The 21,144-nt window shown below is 58.8% G+C and overlaps 3 protein-coding genes across 6 annotated transcripts; 2 read left to right on the top strand and 1 right to left on the bottom strand.

The window, feature by feature from the left end:
- The first annotated feature begins 767 nt into the window (after positions 1 to 767).
- MATK (megakaryocyte-associated tyrosine kinase) lies at positions 768 to 10,305 on the top strand. 3 transcript variants are annotated; one of them, XM_043911975.1, is made up of 14 exons: positions 2,289 to 2,424; positions 2,876 to 2,986; positions 3,683 to 3,742; positions 4,129 to 4,242; positions 4,329 to 4,444; positions 4,533 to 4,752; positions 5,215 to 5,308; positions 7,182 to 7,247; positions 8,478 to 8,577; positions 8,659 to 8,743; positions 8,900 to 8,973; positions 9,089 to 9,284; positions 9,660 to 9,746; positions 9,852 to 10,305. In XM_043911975.1, the coding sequence occupies exons 2-14, from the start codon at positions 2,981 to 2,983 to the stop codon at positions 10,089 to 10,091; spliced, it is 1,458 nt and encodes a 485-aa protein (XP_043767910.1). In that variant the 5' UTR covers positions 2,289 to 2,424; positions 2,876 to 2,980; the 3' UTR covers positions 10,092 to 10,305. The 3 variants fall into 3 exon arrangements, with proteins under 3 accessions (XP_043767913.1, XP_043767912.1, XP_043767910.1); XM_043911978.1 differs by lacking the exons at positions 2,289 to 2,424; positions 2,876 to 2,986 and adding an exon at positions 768 to 1,083; XM_043911977.1 differs by lacking the exon at positions 2,876 to 2,986 and having other exon boundaries at positions 2,288 to 2,424.
- Positions 10,306 to 14,085: 3,780 nt separating this feature from the next.
- On the top strand, positions 14,086 to 16,210 carry RAX2 (retina and anterior neural fold homeobox 2). 2 transcript variants are annotated; one of them, XM_043911979.1, is made up of 2 exons: positions 14,086 to 14,477; positions 15,082 to 16,210. In XM_043911979.1, exons 1-2 carry the CDS (start codon positions 14,112 to 14,114, stop codon positions 15,418 to 15,420), a joined length of 705 nt encoding a protein of 234 aa, XP_043767914.1. In that variant the 5' UTR covers positions 14,086 to 14,111; the 3' UTR covers positions 15,421 to 16,210. The 2 variants fall into 2 exon arrangements, with proteins under 2 accessions (XP_043767914.1, XP_043767915.1); XM_043911980.1 differs by having other exon boundaries at positions 14,086 to 14,465.
- Positions 16,211 to 17,900: 1,690 nt separating this feature from the next.
- Positions 17,901 to 19,955, bottom strand: MRPL54 (mitochondrial ribosomal protein L54). The gene is made up of 3 exons (XM_043911981.1): positions 19,798 to 19,955; positions 18,928 to 19,093; positions 17,901 to 18,290 (listed from the first exon to the last, which is right to left on the bottom strand). Exons 1-3 carry the CDS (start codon positions 19,913 to 19,915, stop codon positions 18,158 to 18,160), a joined length of 417 nt encoding a protein of 138 aa, XP_043767916.1. The 5' UTR covers positions 19,916 to 19,955; the 3' UTR covers positions 17,901 to 18,157.
- Between the last annotated feature and the right edge of the window lie 1,189 nt (positions 19,956 to 21,144).

Consider the following 21,144-nt stretch of genomic DNA (forward strand, 5'->3'; position numbering starts at 1 on the left):
TGAGGAGCCCGCAACTGGGGATGTCTGGGGGTGTGATCCGTGATGTGGCTACCCACTGGCTTCAGGCAGGTAGAAGGCAGGAGGCAGGAGATACTGGTATGGCCACCCTGGGGACTGGAAGAACATCTTTATGATTCAAGGTGGTCGATTCTTGGATGCCTCTAGGGATGGGGAGCTCACCCCTTGTGTAGCTCTGACCCACATAAACCATGGGCTCAAATCTGTCCCCCTAGAGTCAGGCACTGCCCTGTGTCCCATGCCTATGCCATGGGGGCCTCCCCTTCCCAGGCCAGCCCTTGTTGATAAGCGCACTTGATGCCATTTGCTCAAGACTCTCCTTCTCCAAGCTCAGCACCTCTGGGTTCTCTGGTAGGGCCATCTTTCAGGGGAGGGCCTCACGGAGCGTGGGACAAGGACCCTGTCCTGGGGAGGATGGAGATGTTTCTGAGACACAAAGTGTCACGGTTTTGCAGAGGGGGATAGCAGACCCATTCAACCTCCTCCCATCTCTCTGGTGGCATCAAGGAGAAAAGCTCCGTGGGGTGCCAGGGCACCGGGGAAGTCATAAGCACGGGCTGTGCTGAGGGGAGCAGGCAGCCTCCCTTGCGCGCCGGGGCCTGCCGCAGTAGCTGGTGTGATTCTAACAGTGCTGCTGGTTTCCGCTGTGGCCACTTTGACGCTGCGCTGCTATTTTGGGCAAGTGATGATGGTTTGCCATATACGGTTGACCCCCAGTGACCCTGCTGAATGCTAGCTGCAGGGTCCCCAGCCCCTTGGTCCAGAGCAGGGCCCATGGCTGGGAAGTTGCGTGGGTGGGGGGCACCTGGGACAATCCCACAGCCAGATCCATGGAGCCCAGAGAGCCGGATGAGCAGGAAACCTCCCGGCAAATGCTGCCAGTATTAGGACATTACACCACCACAGAGAAAGACGCCCCCTCTCTCGCTCCGCTCCTGCCTGCTTCTTTCACTGGGAATAACCTTTTGCAGGTTCGAGAGTCCCCTTCTGGAATGTTCCCCTTGGACTTGCCGTTTCCTGTATAACCTGTATGGGATCACACAGTTTGTTTTCTATCACTTTCCGGTAAGTGGTGGTTGCTTCTGACAACCAGAGATTTTAGCATTTTCTTATACATAATTGCCGAGTTTTTGGTGCATAATATTGCATGATATTGAATATCTCTAATTCTTGTCGTGCGCTTAGCTTGTCGTTGTATCCAACTCTTTACCACCCCATGAACTGTAGCCCATCAGGCTCCTCTGTCTGTGGGATTTTTCAGGCAAGAATACTGGAGGGGGTTGCCATTTCTTCCTCCAGGGAATCTTCCTGACCCAGGGATTGAACCCACTTCTCCTATGTCTTCTGTTTTGCAGGCAGATTATTTATCCTCTGAGCCATTGGGGAAGCCCCTAATTCTTGTCATTGGGCCTCTATTCCCAGAAATCACATGACATCTTGGTGCACAGACACTTAGACTTTGGGGGTACCAGAAAATTAAATTCTGGGCATCTTGGTGCATCACCCTCCAAAGGTCAGCCTCATCCTTGTCCTTACGGACTCATCCGCTCACCCATTAGAAAGTATTCGAAATGAAATCACAGAGGAACAGCTGGGGGCTGGGCCCGCAGGCCTTCAGATGCTCAGGGAACTGCCTCCTGAGCCGGAAGCTGGTGCTGCCTGACCCTACAGAGGAGGAAACCGAGGCACAGCTGGGTTGGCCTTGGGGAGGCCCAGTGTTGCTCTGCCAGGAGGCCTCCAGTTCCAGGTGATGTTTTTCCCTCTAGTCTCAATTCTCCCTTAATTTCAAGGATGATGATAAGAATATTCATGGTGGTTGACATTTTGAGGGCTTTCTTTGTGCCGGGCACCAACAGTTCTTTCCTAGGGCCAGGTACTGAAATGAGACTCTTGTTAGAGTTGGCTGAGGGCGTTGAAGTCAGAAGGGTCCACTGTGTTGTCTGGGCTCTGAGACTTGCTTACCTGCCTAGACGGGAAGCTCTCTCCTTCCCCTCCCTGTGCCTCGCTGCCCTCGCTCCGGGAGGCGTGGATTCCCGGAACGCGCGGGCTGCGCGCCCCGCGGCGCCAGGCCGGGAAGTGGCGTGGATCTCGAGAGCGCCGCCGGCCCCCTCCGGGGCCGCGCGGGAGGCGCTGGGGGCCCCGGAGGCGGGGCGGGGAGGGGCCGCCGGTGGCGGCGGCGCGCCGAGCAGACCGCAGTGCGGCCGGCGCTAGGACCCGCGGGGGCCGCTCAAGCTGCCGCGCCTCCCGCTCCCCCCACCCCGATCCCAGCCCCCCCCCCCAAAATGAGGAAACGCAGCAACTTGCTCCAAGTTGTGCAGCCGGGGCCGCCTCGGGGTGCGCAGCCGGCGCGCGGGGGCCCTCCTGGGGGCGGGCACGGAGTGCAGCCCAGGGGCGACCCCTGAACAGGTGAGGGCGCCGGAGGGGATAGTGGGGAAAGACCGTAGGACAGTGGGGGGGGAGGGCCCAAGGGCTAGCGGGTGGGGGGATGCTGGGCGAGCGCGGGAGGGGCCAGTGTGCGAGCGCCAGCGCGCGCGTCCGGGGCGTGCGGCCGGTACGCGGCTGGGGCGGGTATGGTTGGATGCGCCCAGCAGTCGGGTAGGGTGGTATTTTTGTAGGTGCGGGTATGCGCGTCTGCAACCCCTGGGTGTGTGTATCCGCGCGTCCACGTGGAGGGATGTGCGCGCGTGTCTGCGCTGCGTGTGCGCGGCTCTGCGTGTAGCCCTGCGTGCCCGGGTGGCCCAGCGTGTGGCGCCCAGGTGTTCAAGTGTGGGTTGTGGGGGGGTGGGGCGGCACACACGTTTCCGAATGTCTGTGCGTGTGTTCACACGTGTAGACGTGTGTGCACAACTGTCTCTAGGAGAAACTGCTTTTGCTTGCATACCCGCGTGCCTGTGGGTACCTGTGTCCACCTGTGTCCAAGCCCTGTGTGTTTCTGTGTGTTCTCGTGTGTACATGGATCAGTATGCGTGTGAGTACATAGAGGGCTGGGGATTTCTGGGGGCGGAAACACTCCTCCCCACCTGGCCCACGGCTAGGCCACCTGGTGGGATCCGTTGGGGAAAGCAGGGGACAGAAATGCCCCCGCCCCAGCACCAGTGTGGGACTTTGTGTTTCTGTCCTCGGGTGGGGAATGGGGGCGGGGGCGGGGGGGGGGGGTCGGATCAGAGACCCAGCCGGCAGCCAGAGGAGCCCAGCAGGGCGGCACTGCCCGGCCCCACCCCCGCCAGGGTCAGAGATTCTTGTGAATGACCTTGAATCATCCTCTGTTTCCTCATCATACCCCTGTATACTTTACCAGAAAAGAGGAAGAACCAGGTTCCGTTTAGTGGCTCCAAGCGCCCCATGTTTAGTGGCTCCAAGCGCCCCAGTGTGGGCTGCTGGGGCCTGAGCCAGCGCCTGGCCACTCACTCTGAGCCTGCCCTGTGCCTCAGTTCCCCTTTGGGGATGACGGCGCAGCCGGGCTCCCTGCTGAGGGACTCTCCCAGGGAAAGGCCACCTCCCCTGAGGGGCTTGGGGACCAGCGCCTTGGGCCCCCCACAACCCCTGGGGTGGGGGAGAGGCCGCCCTATGGTCGCCTCCACCTGGGCCAGGCTGGAAACGGCCGCTGGGCCCCCAAGCCTGGCTTGAATCTTGAGCTCTCCAGCTGGTCTCTGCCCCTCTCCAGGGAAGCCCTCGCTTCCTCCACGCCTGGCACCCCTCACCCATCTCAGCCAGGATGCCAACGGTGAGTACTCCCAGCTGGGTGCCTGGGCCTAGGCCCTTCCTCGCCTCCGGCCACAGGACCGCAGCTCCGTGGGGCTGGGGGGTGGGGGTGGGGGTGGGGGACCATCCGACCCGTGTCCCCTTAGGCGGCGGCCGCAAGTCTTTTCCTGTCACTTGGTGTTTTTTCCCACTCTTTCCTGCCATCTTCTGCCCTGGGGTGTCCCTCTGTTTGTGACTCCGTTTCCTCTACTGGGTGCTCTGTGCACCCCCCCCCACCGCCATCTCCGCTCTCCTGTGTTCTGTCCCTGGTCTCTGCCTCAATACAGTCTTTCTCTCTCCTCTGGGCCCCACCCCCGACCCCCACCATCTCTCTTATGACCCCTTTCGCCCTCTCGCCACGCCCCCCAGAGGCGCTGGGCCCCCGGCACCCAGTGCATCACCAAGTGTGAGCACACGCGCCCCAAGCCCGGGGAGCTGGCCTTCTGCAAGGGCGACGTGGTCACCATCCTTGAGGCCTGCGAAGTGAGTAGGGGGGGATGTGCTTGGACAGCGGGGGTGCTCCTCCAGGAAACATCTCCCCCCACCGACTCCTGGCTCCCTCCCGGCAGAACAAGAGCTGGTACCGTGCCAAGCACCACGCCAGTGGGCAGGAGGGGCTGCTGGCGGCTGGGGCGCTGCGTGAGCGCGAGGCCCTGTCTGCGGACCCCAAGCTTAGCCTCATGCCGTGAGTCGTGGGGAAGCGCCCCCAGGACGCGGGTGGGGTCAGCAGGGCCCGCCCAGCCCCGCCCAGCCCGCCCTTCCACCCGCCACAGGTGGTTCCACGGGAAGATCTCGGGCCAGGAGGCGGTGCAGCAGCTGCAGCCGCCCGAGGACGGGCTGTTCCTGGTGCGGGAGTCCGCACGGCACCCGGGTGACTACGTGCTGTGCGTGAGCTTCGGCCGCGACGTCATCCACTACCGCGTGCTGCACCGCGACGGCCACCTGACTATCGACGAGGAGGTCTGCTTCTGCAACCTCATGGATATGGTGGAGGTGCGGCGCCCAGGACCCCTAGTGCAGAGATGTAGGGAGGCCAGGCTTCAGCCGGTCCCAACAGCTGGGTGGACATGGGACCCCCCTCCACCAGAGGCTCATGCTTCCCAACGTGGACAAGGAGGCTCTGGTCCCTGGACCACCACCCTCCAGATAGTCTGAGTTCTTCAGGTCCCCCCATCTCTAGGGGCTGGGGTGACTGCTCCAGGGACACCCAGGAACCTCCAGTTTGACACCAATCCCAAGACACACACCCCCATCCTCCTGTTTCCTCCCCTGCATCCTTTCCTGTTCCCATGGAAACCAGCCTAAAGAGTCCTGTGGGAACCCACCCCCTCTCCTCCTCCCCAGCGCCCACCCACCCCTCGGAAGAACCCCCTGGGAAGGGGATGGGAGGCAGGGGCTCACCAGATGTGGGGGGTCGCACTCACGGCTGCCTCTGCCCTGCCCCACCCCCCGCAGTATTACAGCAAGGACCAGGGGGCCATCTGCACGAAGCTTGTGAGACCGAAGAGAAAGCAGGGCACCAAGTCGGCGGAGGAGGAGCTGGCCAAGGGTAGGGGGCCCCGCCCTTCCTGCCTGAGTGGCCTGGCCTGGGGAGGCAGGGCACACAGCCAAGGCTGCCTCACCTGAGTAGGTCACAGTGCCAGGCTCTGCAGGCGGAAGACCTGGGTGCCCTTGGGCTGGGTGGGGCACGCCGGCACATACCCATCAGCACACCATCCGTCTATTTCCCACACCAGCTGCTTCCCCTTGTTTCATCATCCTTCACCTGAGTCAGAAACCCTGGGCAGATCCTCAATGCCACCCCGCCCCCGGCCCCCCGCCCTCCCACAGCCCCTCCACGGCCAAGTTCTATTAACACCAGTTTAAATCTGGCCCCTCCCTGTCTGAGTGCCCCCACCCTGGCCCAGCCTTGGACCTTGCCATCAGACCACCTCCTTCCTGAAGGGGGAGTCCCCCTTCCTCCCAAACCCTGTGGCCTCAGAGGCAACTTTCTACATGAAAATCCACCCACCTCACTCCCGTGTCTAAAGGGGGGAGGCCAGGCAGCTCCACTGCCTTCTAGAACCTTCCGTTGTGGCTGAGCTATCTTTCCTGCTTCATCTATGAGGCCCTTCCTTTCCACATGCCCCTGGGGTTGTATGACTCTGCACTTACTCTCATGCCTCTGGACTGTTGTACATTCTGTTCCCCTCACCCGAAATGCTTTTCCCGCCCTTGAGTAGTGAGATCTCCCACATTCAGAGCAAGCACACCCTGCCCTGGCCACCCCCCTTTGAACCTGGTGATCGTGGCTGTCTTCTTGGAAATGTCTTAGGGATGACACCTGGGAGGAGGCTGTGCCTGACCGTATCCAAGGGCTGGTGATTTTAAGAGGGTATTTGTTCAGAAAGAGGCGGAGATCTACAGAGTCTGTCAGAGGACAGTGCAGGGGGGCGGGAGAACACAAGCATGCTCAGCACAAAGATCAGGGAAGCTAGAACAAAGATGATGACTTAAAATACTTATTTTTATTTATTTGACTGCACTGGGTCTTACTTACCATCTAAGAGTGTGTTAGTCGCTCAGTCATGTCCGACTCTTTGCAACCCCATGGACGGTAGCTGCCAGACTCCTCTGTCCATGGGATTCTCTGGGCAACAATACTGGAGTGGGTTGCCATTCCCTTCTCCAGGAGAGCTTCTCAACCCAGGGATTGAACCTGGGTCTCTTGCATTGCAGGCAGCTTCTTTACCATCTGAGTATGGGAAGCTCTTCACTTACCACCTTTCCTGGTGGTAAAGAATCTGCCCGTAATGCGGGAGACCCAGGTTCAATCCCTGGGTCGGGAAGATCCCCTGGAGAAGGGAATGGCAACCCACTTCAGTATCCATGGGCAGAGGGACCTGGACGGCTACAGTCCATGGGGTCGCAGACAGTCAGAAGCAACACTGTGACTAACACTTTCAGGTCTTACTTGTGGCATGTGGGATCTAGTCCCCTGCCCAGGGTTCGAACCCGGGCCTCCTGCATTAGGAGCATGGAGTCTTAGCCACTGGACCACTGGGGAAGTCCCAAGATGATGACTTAGAGTGCTGGCATAGTCTAAGAATGTTCCAGAACCTTTACCAGAAGTTCTGGAAACTTTCCCAGTATCTGTTATGTGTTTTGGTCTGTGTATCCCTGGGGGAGGGAGGAGGGCAGAGGGAAAGCACCGTAAAGGAAGACTCTGCAGGGTCCTTGGAAGGACACAGTCTCCAGGTAGGAGAGAGAAGGGCCCTGACAGGTGGGCCCTGTTGCTTTCACCACCACCCCCAGCCCCCATAACTGGTACCAGGAGTGTGGTGCATCACACGTGGCCGTGGGCCGCTGCTATGGGAGAACGGGCCTGGTCTCCTGTCAGGTGGAGCCGCTGGCAGCCCTCTCACTGGGTCTCCCCCCTACAGCCGGCTGGTTACTGAACCTGCAGCACTTGACGCTGGGAGCGCAGATCGGAGAGGGAGAGTTTGGAGGTGAGCAGGGGACCTAGTGGGGGCTGAAGGAAGAGAGGGGGGTTCCCAGAGATGAGTTGACACCCACCTTTGATACCTACTTACTGTGCGACTGAGGACACAAGGGCTCCTCTCTATGGAAGGAGGTTCATGACAGTCAGGATGAGGAGAGAGGTGATGAGGGCAGGTACCCAGCGGGCATGAGTGAGTCCTTCACACCCCCGGACCCTTGCACACTTCTGTTTTTTTATTATTTGCATTTTGGCTGTGCAGCCTGTAGGATCTTAGCTTCCCAACCAGGGATCGAACCTGCATTAGTAGCGCGGAGTCTTGACCACTGGACCACCAAGGAAGTCCCAAATGTTTAAAATTTATGAGTTATTATTATTATTTGGCCATTCTGCACAGTTTGTGGGATCTTAGTTCCCCATCCAGGGATTGGACCCTTGCACTCAGCAGTGAAATCTCAGAGTACTAACCACTGAACCACCAGAGAAGTCCCAGGTCCCTCTGTGTCGATGCCACAGCCTGAGGTTATTATCCTAGGAGGTCCCAGGGCTTGGATCAGGACCTTCTCTGGAAGGGGCTGGTGTGCACATGTTTTCTGTCACATCTGTTCAGCTCTGCCCTTGTTACAGGAAAGCAGCTATAGGCCACAGGGAGACAAACAACCAAGGCCACATGCCAATAAAATTTTATGGACACTGAAATTGAATTTTGTATCATTTTCATGTCATGAAATAGTCTTCTTGATTTTTTTCCCCCAACCATTTAAAAATGTAAAAACCCATTGTGAGCTTGCAGGCCTTGCAGAAACCCTTGAGGGGACTAGAGTGGACTCAAGGGCTGGAGTTTGCAGACCCCTGGTTTAGGTGACTATCTTTGCTCCGGGTCTGGAACCGGTTGGCTTCCCAGGGGCTCAGAGGTAAAGAACCCGCCTGCCAACGTAAGAGACGCGGGTTTGGTCCCTGCATTCGGAAGAACCCCTGGAGGAGGAAATGGCAACCCACTCCAGTATTCTTGCCTGGAGACTCCCATGAACAGAGGAGTGTGGTGAGCTACAGTCCATGGGGTCGCACAGAGTCAGACACGACTGAGCAATTGAACAACTGGAGCTTACTGGGAGGGGTTTCCAGGCCTGGGGACCCACCACTGCATTGGCCTTGCCACGGTTCATGTGAGTGGGTATGCGCGTGTCTGTCTTGTCTCTGTGGGGTCCTGATCTCCTCCCCACCCCTGCCTTCCCCCCAGCTGTCCTGCAGGGTGAGTACCTGGGGCAGAAGGTGGCCGTGAAGAATATCAAATGTGACGTGACAGCCCAGGCCTTCCTGGACGAGACGGCGGTCATGACGTGAGTCCTAGGTATGGCAGGGGAGGGCGCCCTAGGGCCAGGGTCCCAGCCCGCCTTCACCCCATACCCACCTGCCCCCAGGAAGGTGCAGCATAAGAACCTGGTGCGTCTACTGGGTGTGATCCTACATCAGGGCCTCTACATCGTCATGGAGCACGTGAGCAAGGTGGGGCAGGACCCAAGGGTGGTGGGGGCCGGTGGGAGCAGGGCCGGAGGGTCGGGGTGGGGTGGGAGTGGGGCAGGACCCAAGGGTCAGGTAGGGTGCTGGTGGGGCAGCTGAGCAGCCTCCAGCACTCCTAGACCCTGCCCGCGTCCCCCACAGGGTAACCTGGTGAATTTTCTACGGACGCGGGGCCGGGCCCTTGTGAACACCCCGCAGCTCCTGCAGTTTTCCCTGTGAGTGGGGCTCCAGGGGGTGGCAGGGAAATCAAGGCATGGAGCAGGGAGGAGCCTGGCCTTGGGAGTCTGGCCCAGGCATCCCAGGCCCTTGCCCAGCACCCCCTCACCCCAGGCACGTGGCCGAGGGCATGGAATACCTGGAGAGTAAGAAGCTGGTGCACCGCGACCTAGCCGCCCGGAACATCCTCGTCTCGGAGGACCTGGTGGCCAAGGTCAGCGACTTCGGCCTGGCCAAAGCTGAGCGGAAGGGGCTAGACTCCAGCCGGCTACCAGTCAAGTGGACAGCACCCGAGGCTCTCAAGCACGGGGTGAGCCCCCCTTACCCCCAGGGCCCTGGGAACCCTAGTTCCACTATGAGCCCCGGGGCGTGTCTCTGGCCTCTGAACCTCCAAAAGAATGGCTTCACCTCCCCTGTAAACCCTTGGCCATTAATTGTTCCTTTTAGCCCTTCTCTGAGCCTTTGTCTCCTCGTTTCTGCAACAGTCTTGGGCTCAGCGAGTGAGAGCAAGAAACACCTTGTTTTTGCACTGAGTCTGGGTTGAGGGGTAGGAGGATTCAGAGGCAGGAGTCTATTGGGAGGAGACTACAGAGTGAAGGTCAACCCAGGGGGACTTCCTGGAGGAAGCAGGAGCTGGAGCAGAAGCCCTGAGAGGTCCCTCTCATCCTGATCTCGGGCCCCACAGAAGTTCTCCAGCAAGTCGGATGTCTGGAGCTTTGGGGTGCTGCTATGGGAGGTCTTCTCATACGGCCGGGCTCCATACCCCAAGATGGTAAGCAGGGTCGAGGGGACGGGTGGGGAGGTGCTGGGTCCCCTGCCGGTCTAGGGGGTTGTGCTCCTGACCCCCAGCCCACACTGGAGTGGCCTCTGCCCGCAGTCACTGAAGGAGGTGTCAGAGGCCGTGGAGAAGGGGTACCGCATGGAGCCCCCCGAAGGCTGCCCTGGGTCCATCCATGCCCTCATGGGCAGCTGCTGGGAGGCTGAACCCACTCGCCGGCCGCCCTTCCGCAAACTGGCTGAGAAGCTGGCCCGGGAGCTACGCAGCGCGGGTGCTTCAGCTCCCAATGGGGGGCAGGACACAGACGGTCCCGCCCTGCCCCGCAGCCAGGAGCCCTAACCCTGCCCGCGGGGCTTCGGGCCCCAGAGGACTAAGAGAGTGGGGGGCTCAGGGTGGGGATGCGGGCCAGGCCTGAAGAGGGTCAGGGCCGGTGAGCTGCCTGCCCGGCTCGCACCACAGGGGCAGGCCCATGCCGGGGGCTCCAGGAAGTCCATGGGCACCTCGACCCCAGGAGGCGAAGGATTAGCGCCTGGATAAAGACTGGTTCCAAGAACTGGGTGTCTGAGTGTCTCTCTGCTGCCCCTTGTGTCCGCCCTGGGGCCCGTCACTCAGCCTGGGGGCCATCTGCCTGCCCGCTGGTCTGCCCACTGAGGGGGCCACCTGGCTGGGAGCTTGCTGCCCCTGAGGGCACATGTTTCCCTGGGTATGCCAGCCAGGAGACCCTCCAGGCCAGGGCCACAGCCACCCAAGTATCCACTTGCCATCACCTGCAGGTCCCCCGTCTCCTGCTGTAGCCCTCGGGGTCCCGGGTGCGAAGGACGGTGGGAGAGTTCCCGGGGCCGTGGAGGTCTGAGCCCCTGTCTGGCACCTCTCCTCCCCCGCCTTTCCCCTTGAGAGAGCAAATGGAAGCCCGGATGGGGGAGGGGGGCTGCAAGGGTAGCAGCGTCCCCTCCTGGGGCGCTCCAGGGTGGTTATGTCCTCCACCTGTCACCCCCAACAGCCTCACCCAGTGACTCTGGGGAACACTCGCTAGGAAAAGCCAGCTGCACGACCTGTCCCAGGGCCCTGTCCATTCTCCAGTGGGGGCTGGGGTCCCGGCTTACACCCCCAGGTTCGAATCCTGACTCCACCACTCTGTGGCCCAGGCTCACTGTGACCCAGCACCTCAAACTGAGGGTGTGTCTAGGATGGGGGTGTTGGTGCTAAACCCGGGGTGTCCCAGGGAAATGGGGGGGTGTGGTCTCCCTCCCTGCCCCACCCCTGCAGCCTCCTCTGTGATCAGGCGTCTTCTGGAGGAGCCATGAGGACCCCGGGGGCTGAGTGCACATAGCTGGTGCTCAGTTGTTACCACGACTGTCAACCACCCCCTCTCTGATGACATTCCCAGAAGCTTCAAGGTTGCCTGGAGAGAAGTGTCTGGCCTGTGGGGTGTGGCCCCCACCCCAGGAACCCCTGAGCTGGTGCAGGGATCCCAGGCCACGGCACGGCCTCCCACCTCCACTGGCCCATCCCTGCCCAAGTTGAGCTGTTCATATGTCTCAAGGTCACACTGCTGCTGCTGCTGCTGCTAAGTCACATCAGTCGTGTCCAATTCTGTGACCCCATAGACGGCGGCCCACCAGGCTCCCGTCCCTGGGATTCTCCAGGCAAGAATACTGGAGTGGGCTGCCATTTCCTTCTCCAGTGCATGAAAGTGAAAAGTGAAAGTGAAGTCGCTCAGTCCGACTCTTCCGACCCCATGGACTGCAGCCTACCAGGCTCCTCCGTCCATGGGATTTTCCAGGCAAGAGTACTGGAGTGGGGTGCCATTGCTTTCTCCCAAGGTCACACTGGCCTCCTGCAATTCGCCACCCACCGGAGCCCCACCCACTCTCTGGCCTCAGTTTCCCCACCAGCACCTGAAGGGGATTAGTGATTCTTCCTGGGGGAGAAATGCAGGATGGGAGTCCAGAGAGGCTGAGAGTGGCCTGCCCACTCCCCCCTGACCCAATCCAGCTGGAGAAGGCCGCCTGTCACTGTGGCCCCACGCCACCCTGCCCACCCCTAATCCAGCCCTCTAAGCTGACACAGCGTCTGGGCCGGCAGCTGCTGGCTAAGTCGCCAAAGCAGCGCCCATCCCACCCCCCCCACCCCCCAACTCTGCGCCTAACACCCCGATCCCTCCTGCACCTCTTAACCCACTGGGGCCAATTAGCTAATTGGGGGCTGAGAACAGAGCAGCTCATTAGCGTTTTAAAGTGATGAAGCAATTAGGGGGATTACCTCCCCCCACCCCAACTCCCCCTCTCCCGAGGCCTGGCTCCCCCTACCACAATGCCCCAGCGCATCTCAAAGACGGGGCCACTGAGGCCTGGAGGGGCCTCACTCATCGCCCCTCCAGCCTGGACTCAGAGCTCCTGGAACCTCCCTGTCCGGCTGACCCCTTGGGTGCTAAGCCCTCTGCCCACCCAGACCCCCCCCTCCTCTGAGGCCATTCGGCCCTGCCAGCACTCCAGGGCCTGCCCCTCGGTGCTGTGAGTGTCCGACTGTGCGCACATGCACGTGTGAGCACCGCCTCCCTATCTCTGTGTGTGTCGTCCCCCTACAAAGCCAGCATTCTGGAAGGACTTAGCTCTGCTTCTGCTTGCACTCACTCTCTGGTCCATCCACGGGCCTGGGTCTCCAGCCCTCACTCCACTGAGACAACCTCTCTCCCTCCATCCCTCCCGTCCTCCTTCTGCCCCCTGTCATCCCCAGGGCCCTTCCTGTTTTCAGGGCACCCCTTGCCAGAGCACCCCCAAGCTCCTTGGATTGGGCAGGGGGTTGACCATCCAGTCTCAGGGTATCACCAAGGTCCTACTTGGTGCTCAGGCCACTGCCGGAGGGACAGTCCCATCACCCACTTGTCCCCAGACAGGGGCTGGGTTCACCGGTCTTCTTCCGTCCTCAGACTTTCTCTCCCCAGAACTTTTAAAAATATTTTTGTTTACTTGGCTGCACCAGGTCTTAGTTGAGACATGTGGGATCTAGTTCCCTGACCAGGGATCCAACCCAGGCCCCCTGCATTGGGGGTGCAGAGTCTTAGCCACTGGACACCAGGGAAGTCCCCCTTCCCCCCAGAATTACTCTCCTGTCCCCCTCCCCCCAAATCTAGCCCTGACCAGGCCTCTAGCCTTCTCCTGGCCTCCCATCTTGCCCATAACACTCATCCAAAATGTACCTGTGCCCCTCTCATGCTCCACAACCTTCCATGGCTCCCCAGTACCCTGTTCACACCCAGTCTTGTCCAGAATTTACACCCTTACACTCCATCTCCCATTCTACTCACCTTCCTTAAAAGAACAACCCTCCCTCCCCTGCTTGAGTTTTCCTACCAGGTTTCTGACCACCTGACATGCTGTAATTTACTTAATTATGGATTATCAGTCTCCCCCAGCAGGATGCCAGCTCCAACAAGTGTGTCTGTGTTTTGTTCCCTGCTGTGAACAGTACCTGGTATTCAGTAAGCGCAAATGTTTATTGCGCTTAAATGTTTATTGAGTGAAAAGTGAGCTTCTATTCATACTTCAAAACACAGCTAAAATGCCCCATACTCCTTTGCCCTGGATAGTGCCCAGGGGAACCGACTGGAATTACCTTCACCTCTGGGGACTTCAGCTTCCCCAGCTCCCCTTGACATCTGTGAATCTGAGAGGCTCTTTTCCTCACTCCAGATGATAACAAAAGCAGTTGACAGTGGCTGATTTAGTGAGTGCTCACTCAGCTCTCACCGTTGGTCAATCACTGTATATCTTTCCATCAATGTACTCCTTCATCAGTTCACTGAGTCCCTGTGAGAGTCCCACGGGGTAGGAAGTCCTGTTGCTGCCATTTTACAGCTGGGAAACTGAGGCCCGGAGAGGGGGAGGCTCTTGTTTACGTTCTAGAGCAAGGTGTGGCAGACCCAGGCTAACGGTGTCCTGCTGCCCGGCACTCCCTCTGTGGCTCAGAGCGACCAGCGCCTGGGCGGGAGGGGCCCCCTCAATTAATCACCTCGCTAATCCTCCTCCCCGCCCGACCCCAACCCCCTCGGGTCTGGATAGGCCAGGCCAGGCCAGCAGCAGACAGCACCGGGCCCACGGGGGCTGTTGGAGGGGCTGCCGGGAGCAGTGCGCACTGGGAGGTGGGCACGGGTGGGCCTGGGTGGGAAGTGGGAGCACAGCCTGCCAGGGTGGAGAGCTGGGGGGTAAGGAAGAGTTCCTCAGGGCAGTGGCCCAGATCCTGCCTTCCTGGGGGTCACAGACACAGAGACAAAAGAGACAGGGAGCTGCAGAGGGAAAGAGAAATAGACAGAAAAATCATCGGAGAGGAGGAAGTGGAGTCAGAGGGAGGTCACCTGAGATGCACAGAGAGGCAGAGGGAACGCCGGACCCAGTGGAGGGAGAAGCCCCTCCATATCTGACCCCAGATCCGGCAAGGGACAGGGTCCCTCCCCTGTCTCACCGCCATCTGTCCTGCTGCCTTCCCGCCAGGTGGGGGCAAAGAGGAGCCATGTTCCTGAGCCCAGGTGAGGGGCCAGCGGCGGAGGGTGGGGGGCCAGGGCCCGGAGAGGAGGCCCCCAAGAAGAAGCACCGGAGGAACCGCACAACCTTTACCACCTACCAGCTGCACCAGCTGGAGCGGGCGTTCGAGGCCTCCCACTACCCGGATGTTTACAGCCGTGAGGAGCTGGCAGCCAAGGTGCACCTGCCCGAGGTGCGTGTGCAGGTGAGGGTGCCCCCAACCGCCCCCGAGGCAGCCGGTGCCAGAGACGGACCTTCCCAGGGCAGGGCAAGGCTTCCCAGAGGAGGGGACGTGGGACTGGGGCCTTCACGTTTGAGTAGGAGTGTGCCAGCTACCAAGGAGAAAGGGCATTTCTCTAGGCATCCAGAACAATGAGTGCAAAGATGTGCAGGAGTTAAATTGCAGGCATTTCTACTGAGCTCCGTGTTGAGGCGGGTGGAAGGGGAGGCAGAGAAAGCTGGTGAAGCCCCTCAAATGCCAAACTCAGTGGCTGGAACTTCATGCTGAGGCCCAAGGTAGACCAGGCAGGACGCTGAGGAGCCTGAGGGGGCCTGGGCAAAGGGAAAGGCAAGGAGAACCTGGACTCAGAAGGCTTCAGGAATGATCTAATGGGGGTCAAGAGGCAAAGATCTTGCTCTCAGAACAGCCGTCTCCTCGGGGTAGGTAATGTTGGCATCGCAAGGGGTAGGAATCAGGTCAGACAGCATGCAGAACGCTGAGGGGCTGGGAGGCCCAGGGAGGGAGAGCGGCCTTGCCTGGCACCTGCCAGCCACCTCTGACATGGGAGCACCTCTCTTGCTGCCTCCAGGTGTGGTTCCAGAACCGCCGGGCCAAGTGGCGCCGCCAGGAGCGTCTGGAGTCAGGCTCCGGGGCCATGGCAGCCCCAAGACTCCCCGAGGCCCCAACACTGCCCTTTGCCCGCCCTCCCACCATGCCACTGTCCTTGGAGCCCTGGCTGGGCCCAGGGCCCCCAGCTGTGCCCACCCTCCCACGCCTCCTGGGCTCAGGCCCAGGGTTGCAGGGCTCCTTTGGGCCCCATGCCTTCAGTCCAGCCTTCATGGACGGCTTCACCCTGGAGGAGGGTTCCCTGCGGCTGCTGGCCAAGGAGCACGTGCAGGCTCTGGACAGGGCCTGGCCGTCAGCCTGAGCCTGTTGTCTGCCCAGCCCCTCCTGCTCAGCCTGTCCATGGCCACCCACACCAAGTCCCCCACCCACCACCACCTACTTACCCTGCCTTGCAGGGTTAACTGGCACCTGACTTAAAGGTGGCAGCCAGAGGTGCCCAGCCAGGGTGGGGGTCCCTGGCCTGGTCTCCAGGGAGCTGGTGCCCTCTTGGGGCTTCAGTCTCCCCATCAGTCAAATGGGCGTGTGTGGGGTGGATTCTGAGGTTCTTAAGACTCTAAGGCTGTAACCAGGAGCCACAGGGATGTTAATTCTGAGTTGATGGTTCTAAATCCTTCTGCCTGCTCCTAATCTTTCAACAGCAGGGCCGCCCTGAGAGATAACAAGTAACAGCTGCAGCAGTTCACATTCAACTGCCCCCTTTGACTGTGTGCTTCCAGCATGCCCATCACTTTACCCCAAGGTGGCATGGCCATCAGCCCCATGTTACAGGGGAAGAAACTGAGGCCCAGAGAGGGATAGCCAGTTTCCTGAAGCCACAGAGCCAGTAGGGGGTGGAGCTCTTTTTAAGCTCACTGCCTGACTCCATCACCCCAGGCACCTAGGACCCAGGCTGGGCGCTAACAGGGCACTCCCAGGTAGAAGCAGCTGACACTGGGTGAACAGTTGATCTTTGCTCCCCCGTTATCAGAGTGTGGCTTGTCTCCCCATCAACCACAGCCCCCATCACATCTCCCAGCCCACTGAGACGGGGCTGGGGCCCTGGTAGCAAGACAAGCATTTGTTGTATCCTACCACGTCCCCCCAGGGTTCACAAAGGCATGATGGCCACCCCTGCCGGGGTTCAGCTGGACTCCAGGACAAGGAGGCTGGCTGGGTTGGGGGTGTGTGGCCCAAGTGCCCACATGTCCGGGCACCTCCCTGTGAGATGGGACGAGTCAGGATAGGAGAGTGTATGGTGGGGGGGGGACGTGGCAGCACCCCACTGGCTCCAGGCTCTGGCCAGGAAGTGACCACAGGTGCTAGGAAATTCCAGGAATGTCGCTTCCAGGCCACTCTCAGCTGGCCTGCTCACCTCCCATCTGAGAGGGCACCTCCATGTGAACCCCTATGGCCCCTGTGCTGTTTACGCTGCAGCAGCCAGGCCAACCATCCAATCATTCATCCACCCGTTCCAACTTACAACGAGGACACAACAGTGAACAAAGCAGAGAAAAACCCCTGCCCTCCTGGAGCTGCCACTCCAGTGGGAGAGAGACCAGAGCTCTAATTTTAAAAATAAATAAGTAAAACATGAAACACCTGCTGGTGGTTAATGCTTGGGAGAAAAATAAAGCCAGGAAGGGTGATCGGGAGCATGTGGCAGGGCTGCAGTTTAATATGGTGGTCAGCACCATCAGAGCAAAGGTCTGGAGGTAAAGAGGGAGCCCTGAGGACATGGTGGGGCGGGGAGAGACCCAGGCAGAGGGCCCAGGAAAGCACCATGCCTGCTGTGTTGGAGGAGCAGCCAGGAAGCCAGTGGCCATTACAACTTGGGTTTTCACTCAGCTGTGGGGACCTGCGCAGGATGGTGGGGATGATGTGCCCGCTCAGCGCGGGCTGCAGGGAGGGCAGGTGAGCAGTAATCCGCTTGGCAGAGTCCTCCTAAGAGGATGAGGGCTCTCGTTTTCCTGGGACCAGACAGAATTAGCCTCAGGGACCCTGCCCCGCCCCACCCGCCCAACCCGCCCAGCTCTGGAGGAGTTTGGAGGGTGAGAGAGCCCTGGTCCAGCCCCCTAAGCAGCATATGCCACCCCAAACCCAGGTATCTACCCAGGAGGGGGCATGGCTGTACCACTGGGAGTGGGCCCTGGCACTGTGTGTGTGTGTGTCCTTCAGCCTCCTCTAAGCTGGTGGGCACCAGTGGGGTGGACAGAAGGATGGTGGGTAGGCCCAGGTTCCTTGGCTCAAGTGACTGGCCAACAAAGATAACCCCTGTGACCCTGGCAGAAAGGAAAGAGAAGTCCCTTCCCTCTGGCTGGGTTTGCTGAACTGGGTATGGGATGTCAGTCAGAAGTCCTGGAGAAACCCGTACCCAAGGGGTAAAAGGACCTACCCACTGGAGTTAAAAGGACCCAGAGATGGAGAGCACCTCATAGCTGAATGCTGAAGCACCTGGATCCAGCCATGCCTAGCCCCGGACATTTCCATTCCTGAAGCTCACAAAGACTCTTCTGCTCTGGATGATGTGGCTCGGGTATGAGTCCAAGTCCACTGCAATCCAGGGAAGCTTGGCTCAAAAAATCTCCCCCTCAAGGACAGAAGTTGGGGCCTCTTGGGCAATGCTAGGAATTCCAGGAATCAGGGTGAGAAGCTCAACGAGGCTGGGAGGTGAAGATGGACCTGCAGATCCCCAGCAATCACTGAGGGTGAAGGCTGGGCCATGGAACCACTGGGCCTGAAGTGCTCAGCCCCCCAGTGCCTGTCCCAAGTCTCTCCTGACCCCGATATCACAGGACACTCAGCGACATCCAGGGCCTGCCGATAATTGCCCCCAGAAGGCTTTATTAGTTCCCAGGGCCCTGATTTAGTCTCACCCTGGGGGCAACCCCAGTGAGAGGGGATTCTCCTCTGTTCTCAGAAACGTCTGCTTCTCCAGAAAATAAAAAGTCCTGGGGGCAGGCTGGGGGAGGTACCAACTCCCCCCCACCCTGCAATCTGTCCTGTCTCCTCCAGGTCCTTGGAGGGTCAGTGTCCTTTTAGAGAGCTCTGGCCCTCCCCCGCTAGAACTTCTGGTTCTTGCTCAGCCGGTTGTGGCGCCAGATGTTGTGTTTCCGGAGCAGCCGCCAGTACTCCCGGGTCTCTGGGTCCAGCTCCTCCAGCTTCTTGGGGGGGCCCACATTCATCTGGAACAGCCTGATGGGAAGTGGGCGGGAGTCGGGGTTACAGAGTAGTTCCCTTCCCCATGGCTCCCCTATCCCATCCCAGACACCTTGGGCACAGGCTGCAGCAGTACCAGATCCCTTGGTGGCCAGCTGACCTCAGGGCGGTCCCTCCCCACCATGAGCCAGCTCCCAGGCTGTGGAACAGGGGGCGCCCCCATCCCAGTGGCTCTGGGATCTGAAGTAGGCACACGCCAAGCCTTCTGCCTCCTGGCCATCGTCTGTGCTGCGCTGCCCGCCTGTAAGGCCTCCCCACCCCCTCACTCAACCTTTCTAAACCTTACCCAGTTTGAAGGATGGGCACATGGTGATGGCTTCCGCATCCTACCACTGCTCACAGAGCCAAGAGCAAAATTCCCCCTGCAGCCCCCGACAGCCAGGCTCCACCAGGTTCCTCCCTGTCTTCCCCTACCCTCCACCTTGCCCCTTGCTATCCACGTACAAACCAGGTGCAGTTGTGCACAGGGCCTTTGCACTGGCTGTTCCCACTGCCTCTGAAGCTCTGGCCATCCACTCAGGTCTTAACTTACCCACCAACTCCCCAGGGAAGCCCTCCTGAAATCTCAGATGGGATCCACCAGGCCGTCCTCACCCAGTCCTGACCCACTCACCACTCGGGGTACTCGGAATCCGGCTTCAGGACCACATCCTGGCCCTCCTTGTAGATGTTGACACCCATGGCGTGCGTGGTGAGCTGGACTGGGTCTGTACACACCTCGGGGTCCTTCAGGGTCTCTCCCACCGCAGCACCTTTGCCGCCTTTGCCCCCCTTAAAAACTGCAGTGCAGGAGAGTTATGTCAGCCCAGCTACACCCTCGGGAGGCCAGCCTTCCCTTTCTGCTCCAGCTGCACCCCGTGTACTGTTCTCAAAATGATTTTAACTGGGACACGGGCAGTGCATTAAATGACATTGATATTCACGGGCACTACATTAAATGACACTGCTATTCACAGTAACTAAGTTGATTCCTTTTCAATTCCATTTTCATTCCTTCTGTTTATCTCACGAAGAAAATCTCCGCCGGCTGCCGTGTGTCTTTAAAACCTCATGTTTCGTTTGCCAAGTCCCTCCTTTCAACAAGGGAGATCAGGCAACGCTGCATCCAGAAAAAATTTAAATCTTGTTTTGGCTTTAATACTTAGATGCCCATATGGTCCGAATTTCTGGTGGTAATTTGCTAAAAAGGTGACTCTTCCGGACGCAGAAACGTGCTAGGGACCCAAGTTCAAGTTCTTCCCCTAACCACTACCACTCCCACTCCCACACCCACACCCACACCCACACCCACCAACCTTGTGCCTGCGCACAGAGTCCAACCGCGCCCTAGTTACCTCACACTGCGCCTGCGCAAAGAGCCGCGCTTAGCCGCCTCTACGCTTGCGCGCTCATACTAGGATGCGCCTCCCGACTAGCGCTTGCGCACTACGAACTCCCTAATGTCCCCACTATTCTCATTTTGGTCTCTCTTAAGCCAGCTTACCCGGTCTCTTGGCATAATCGCGTACATGTAGTCTTACAGAAGCCGCGCGGTCCGGAAGCTCCCAGGCCCGCCAGCCGGTCCAGCTCCGGGTAGCACCGAAGAGGAGTCTAGCCGCCATGACGTATGCTGGCAACGTGCACGTGCACGTTTCCGGAAGACGTCAGCGGCCGAGGGATTGGGAGTTGTAGGCCCCTAGAGATTTATGGGAAATGTAGTATTCCAGCGGTAGGCATATCTTTATTATGATTTCTTTAAACTTTTATAGCTATCCCTAGTTAGGGGAAGAAGCGACTTTCAAAGGATGTTTCATTGACCTCTTGCCCTTCAGTTATATCACTTACTTATCACACTTTTATACATTCCTGATTGTATTCAACAAGCAACTGTGTGTGCTCAATCGGGTCCAACTCTGCGACCCCAGGGACTGTAGTCCACCAGGCTCCTCTGTCTGGGAGTGGAAAAAAATGGGATTTTTCCCAAGCACGAATACCGGAGTATTTCCTTCTCTAGGGCACCTTCCTGAACCCAGGGATCAAACCTGGGTCTCTTGCATTGGCAAGCGGATTCTCTACTACTAGCGCCACCTGGGAAGCCTTGGATAGGGGATTATGTATCCGTTAAATTTATAGCAGGTCTGTTTCAGGTCTCTCGCTCCCAATTTTGTGGACCACAGATTACATATGGCGTTTAAAAACTAAAATAAAGCCTCCGGGATCAGGGGGGAGAAAACTTGTTAGCATTACATTAAAAAGTCCTACCACCCTATAAGTTATACCCATGTAGCCAATGGCCCTCAAACTTTCGAAAGTCATCACATGCAACAGGTGATAAATAAGGGTTTGGCTATCCTAAGCCAATTAATTTTCCACAAAGCGGGTCTACACAAGAGAAAAAGAAGTACGTTTAAATCAACTTTTCAAAGTGAAATATTTCTCCAGGTTCTGACACTGGATTCTTCTCAGTAGCTAAATTACTGAAAACCTAGAAGTAATAAAAGCTAACACTTACTAGACTCGATATTTTCCAGCCCTACTGCTAAATCTGCACCCAGCTCGATTTCGTTTAATTAGGAGGTAGGTGTGGGCTTCCCTGGTGGCTCAGCCGTAAAGAACCGGCCTGCCAACCCAGGAGACGCGGGTTCGTCAAGAATATCCCTAGAGAAGGAAATGGCAACCCATTCCAGTATTCTCGCCTGGGAAATCCCATGGACAGAGGAGCCTGGCCAGCTACAGTCCATAGGGTCGCAGTCAAACACAACTCAGCAATTGAGCGCGGACGCATGCACTCCTATCCCCAATTTACAGCTGAGGAAGCCGGAAGCTCAGGGAAATAAAGTTAAGCATAACC

This window comes from Cervus elaphus, chromosome 9 (assembly GCF_910594005.1).
Source record: "Cervus elaphus chromosome 9, mCerEla1.1, whole genome shotgun sequence".
NCBI lineage: Eukaryota > Metazoa > Chordata > Mammalia > Artiodactyla > Cervidae > Cervus > Cervus elaphus.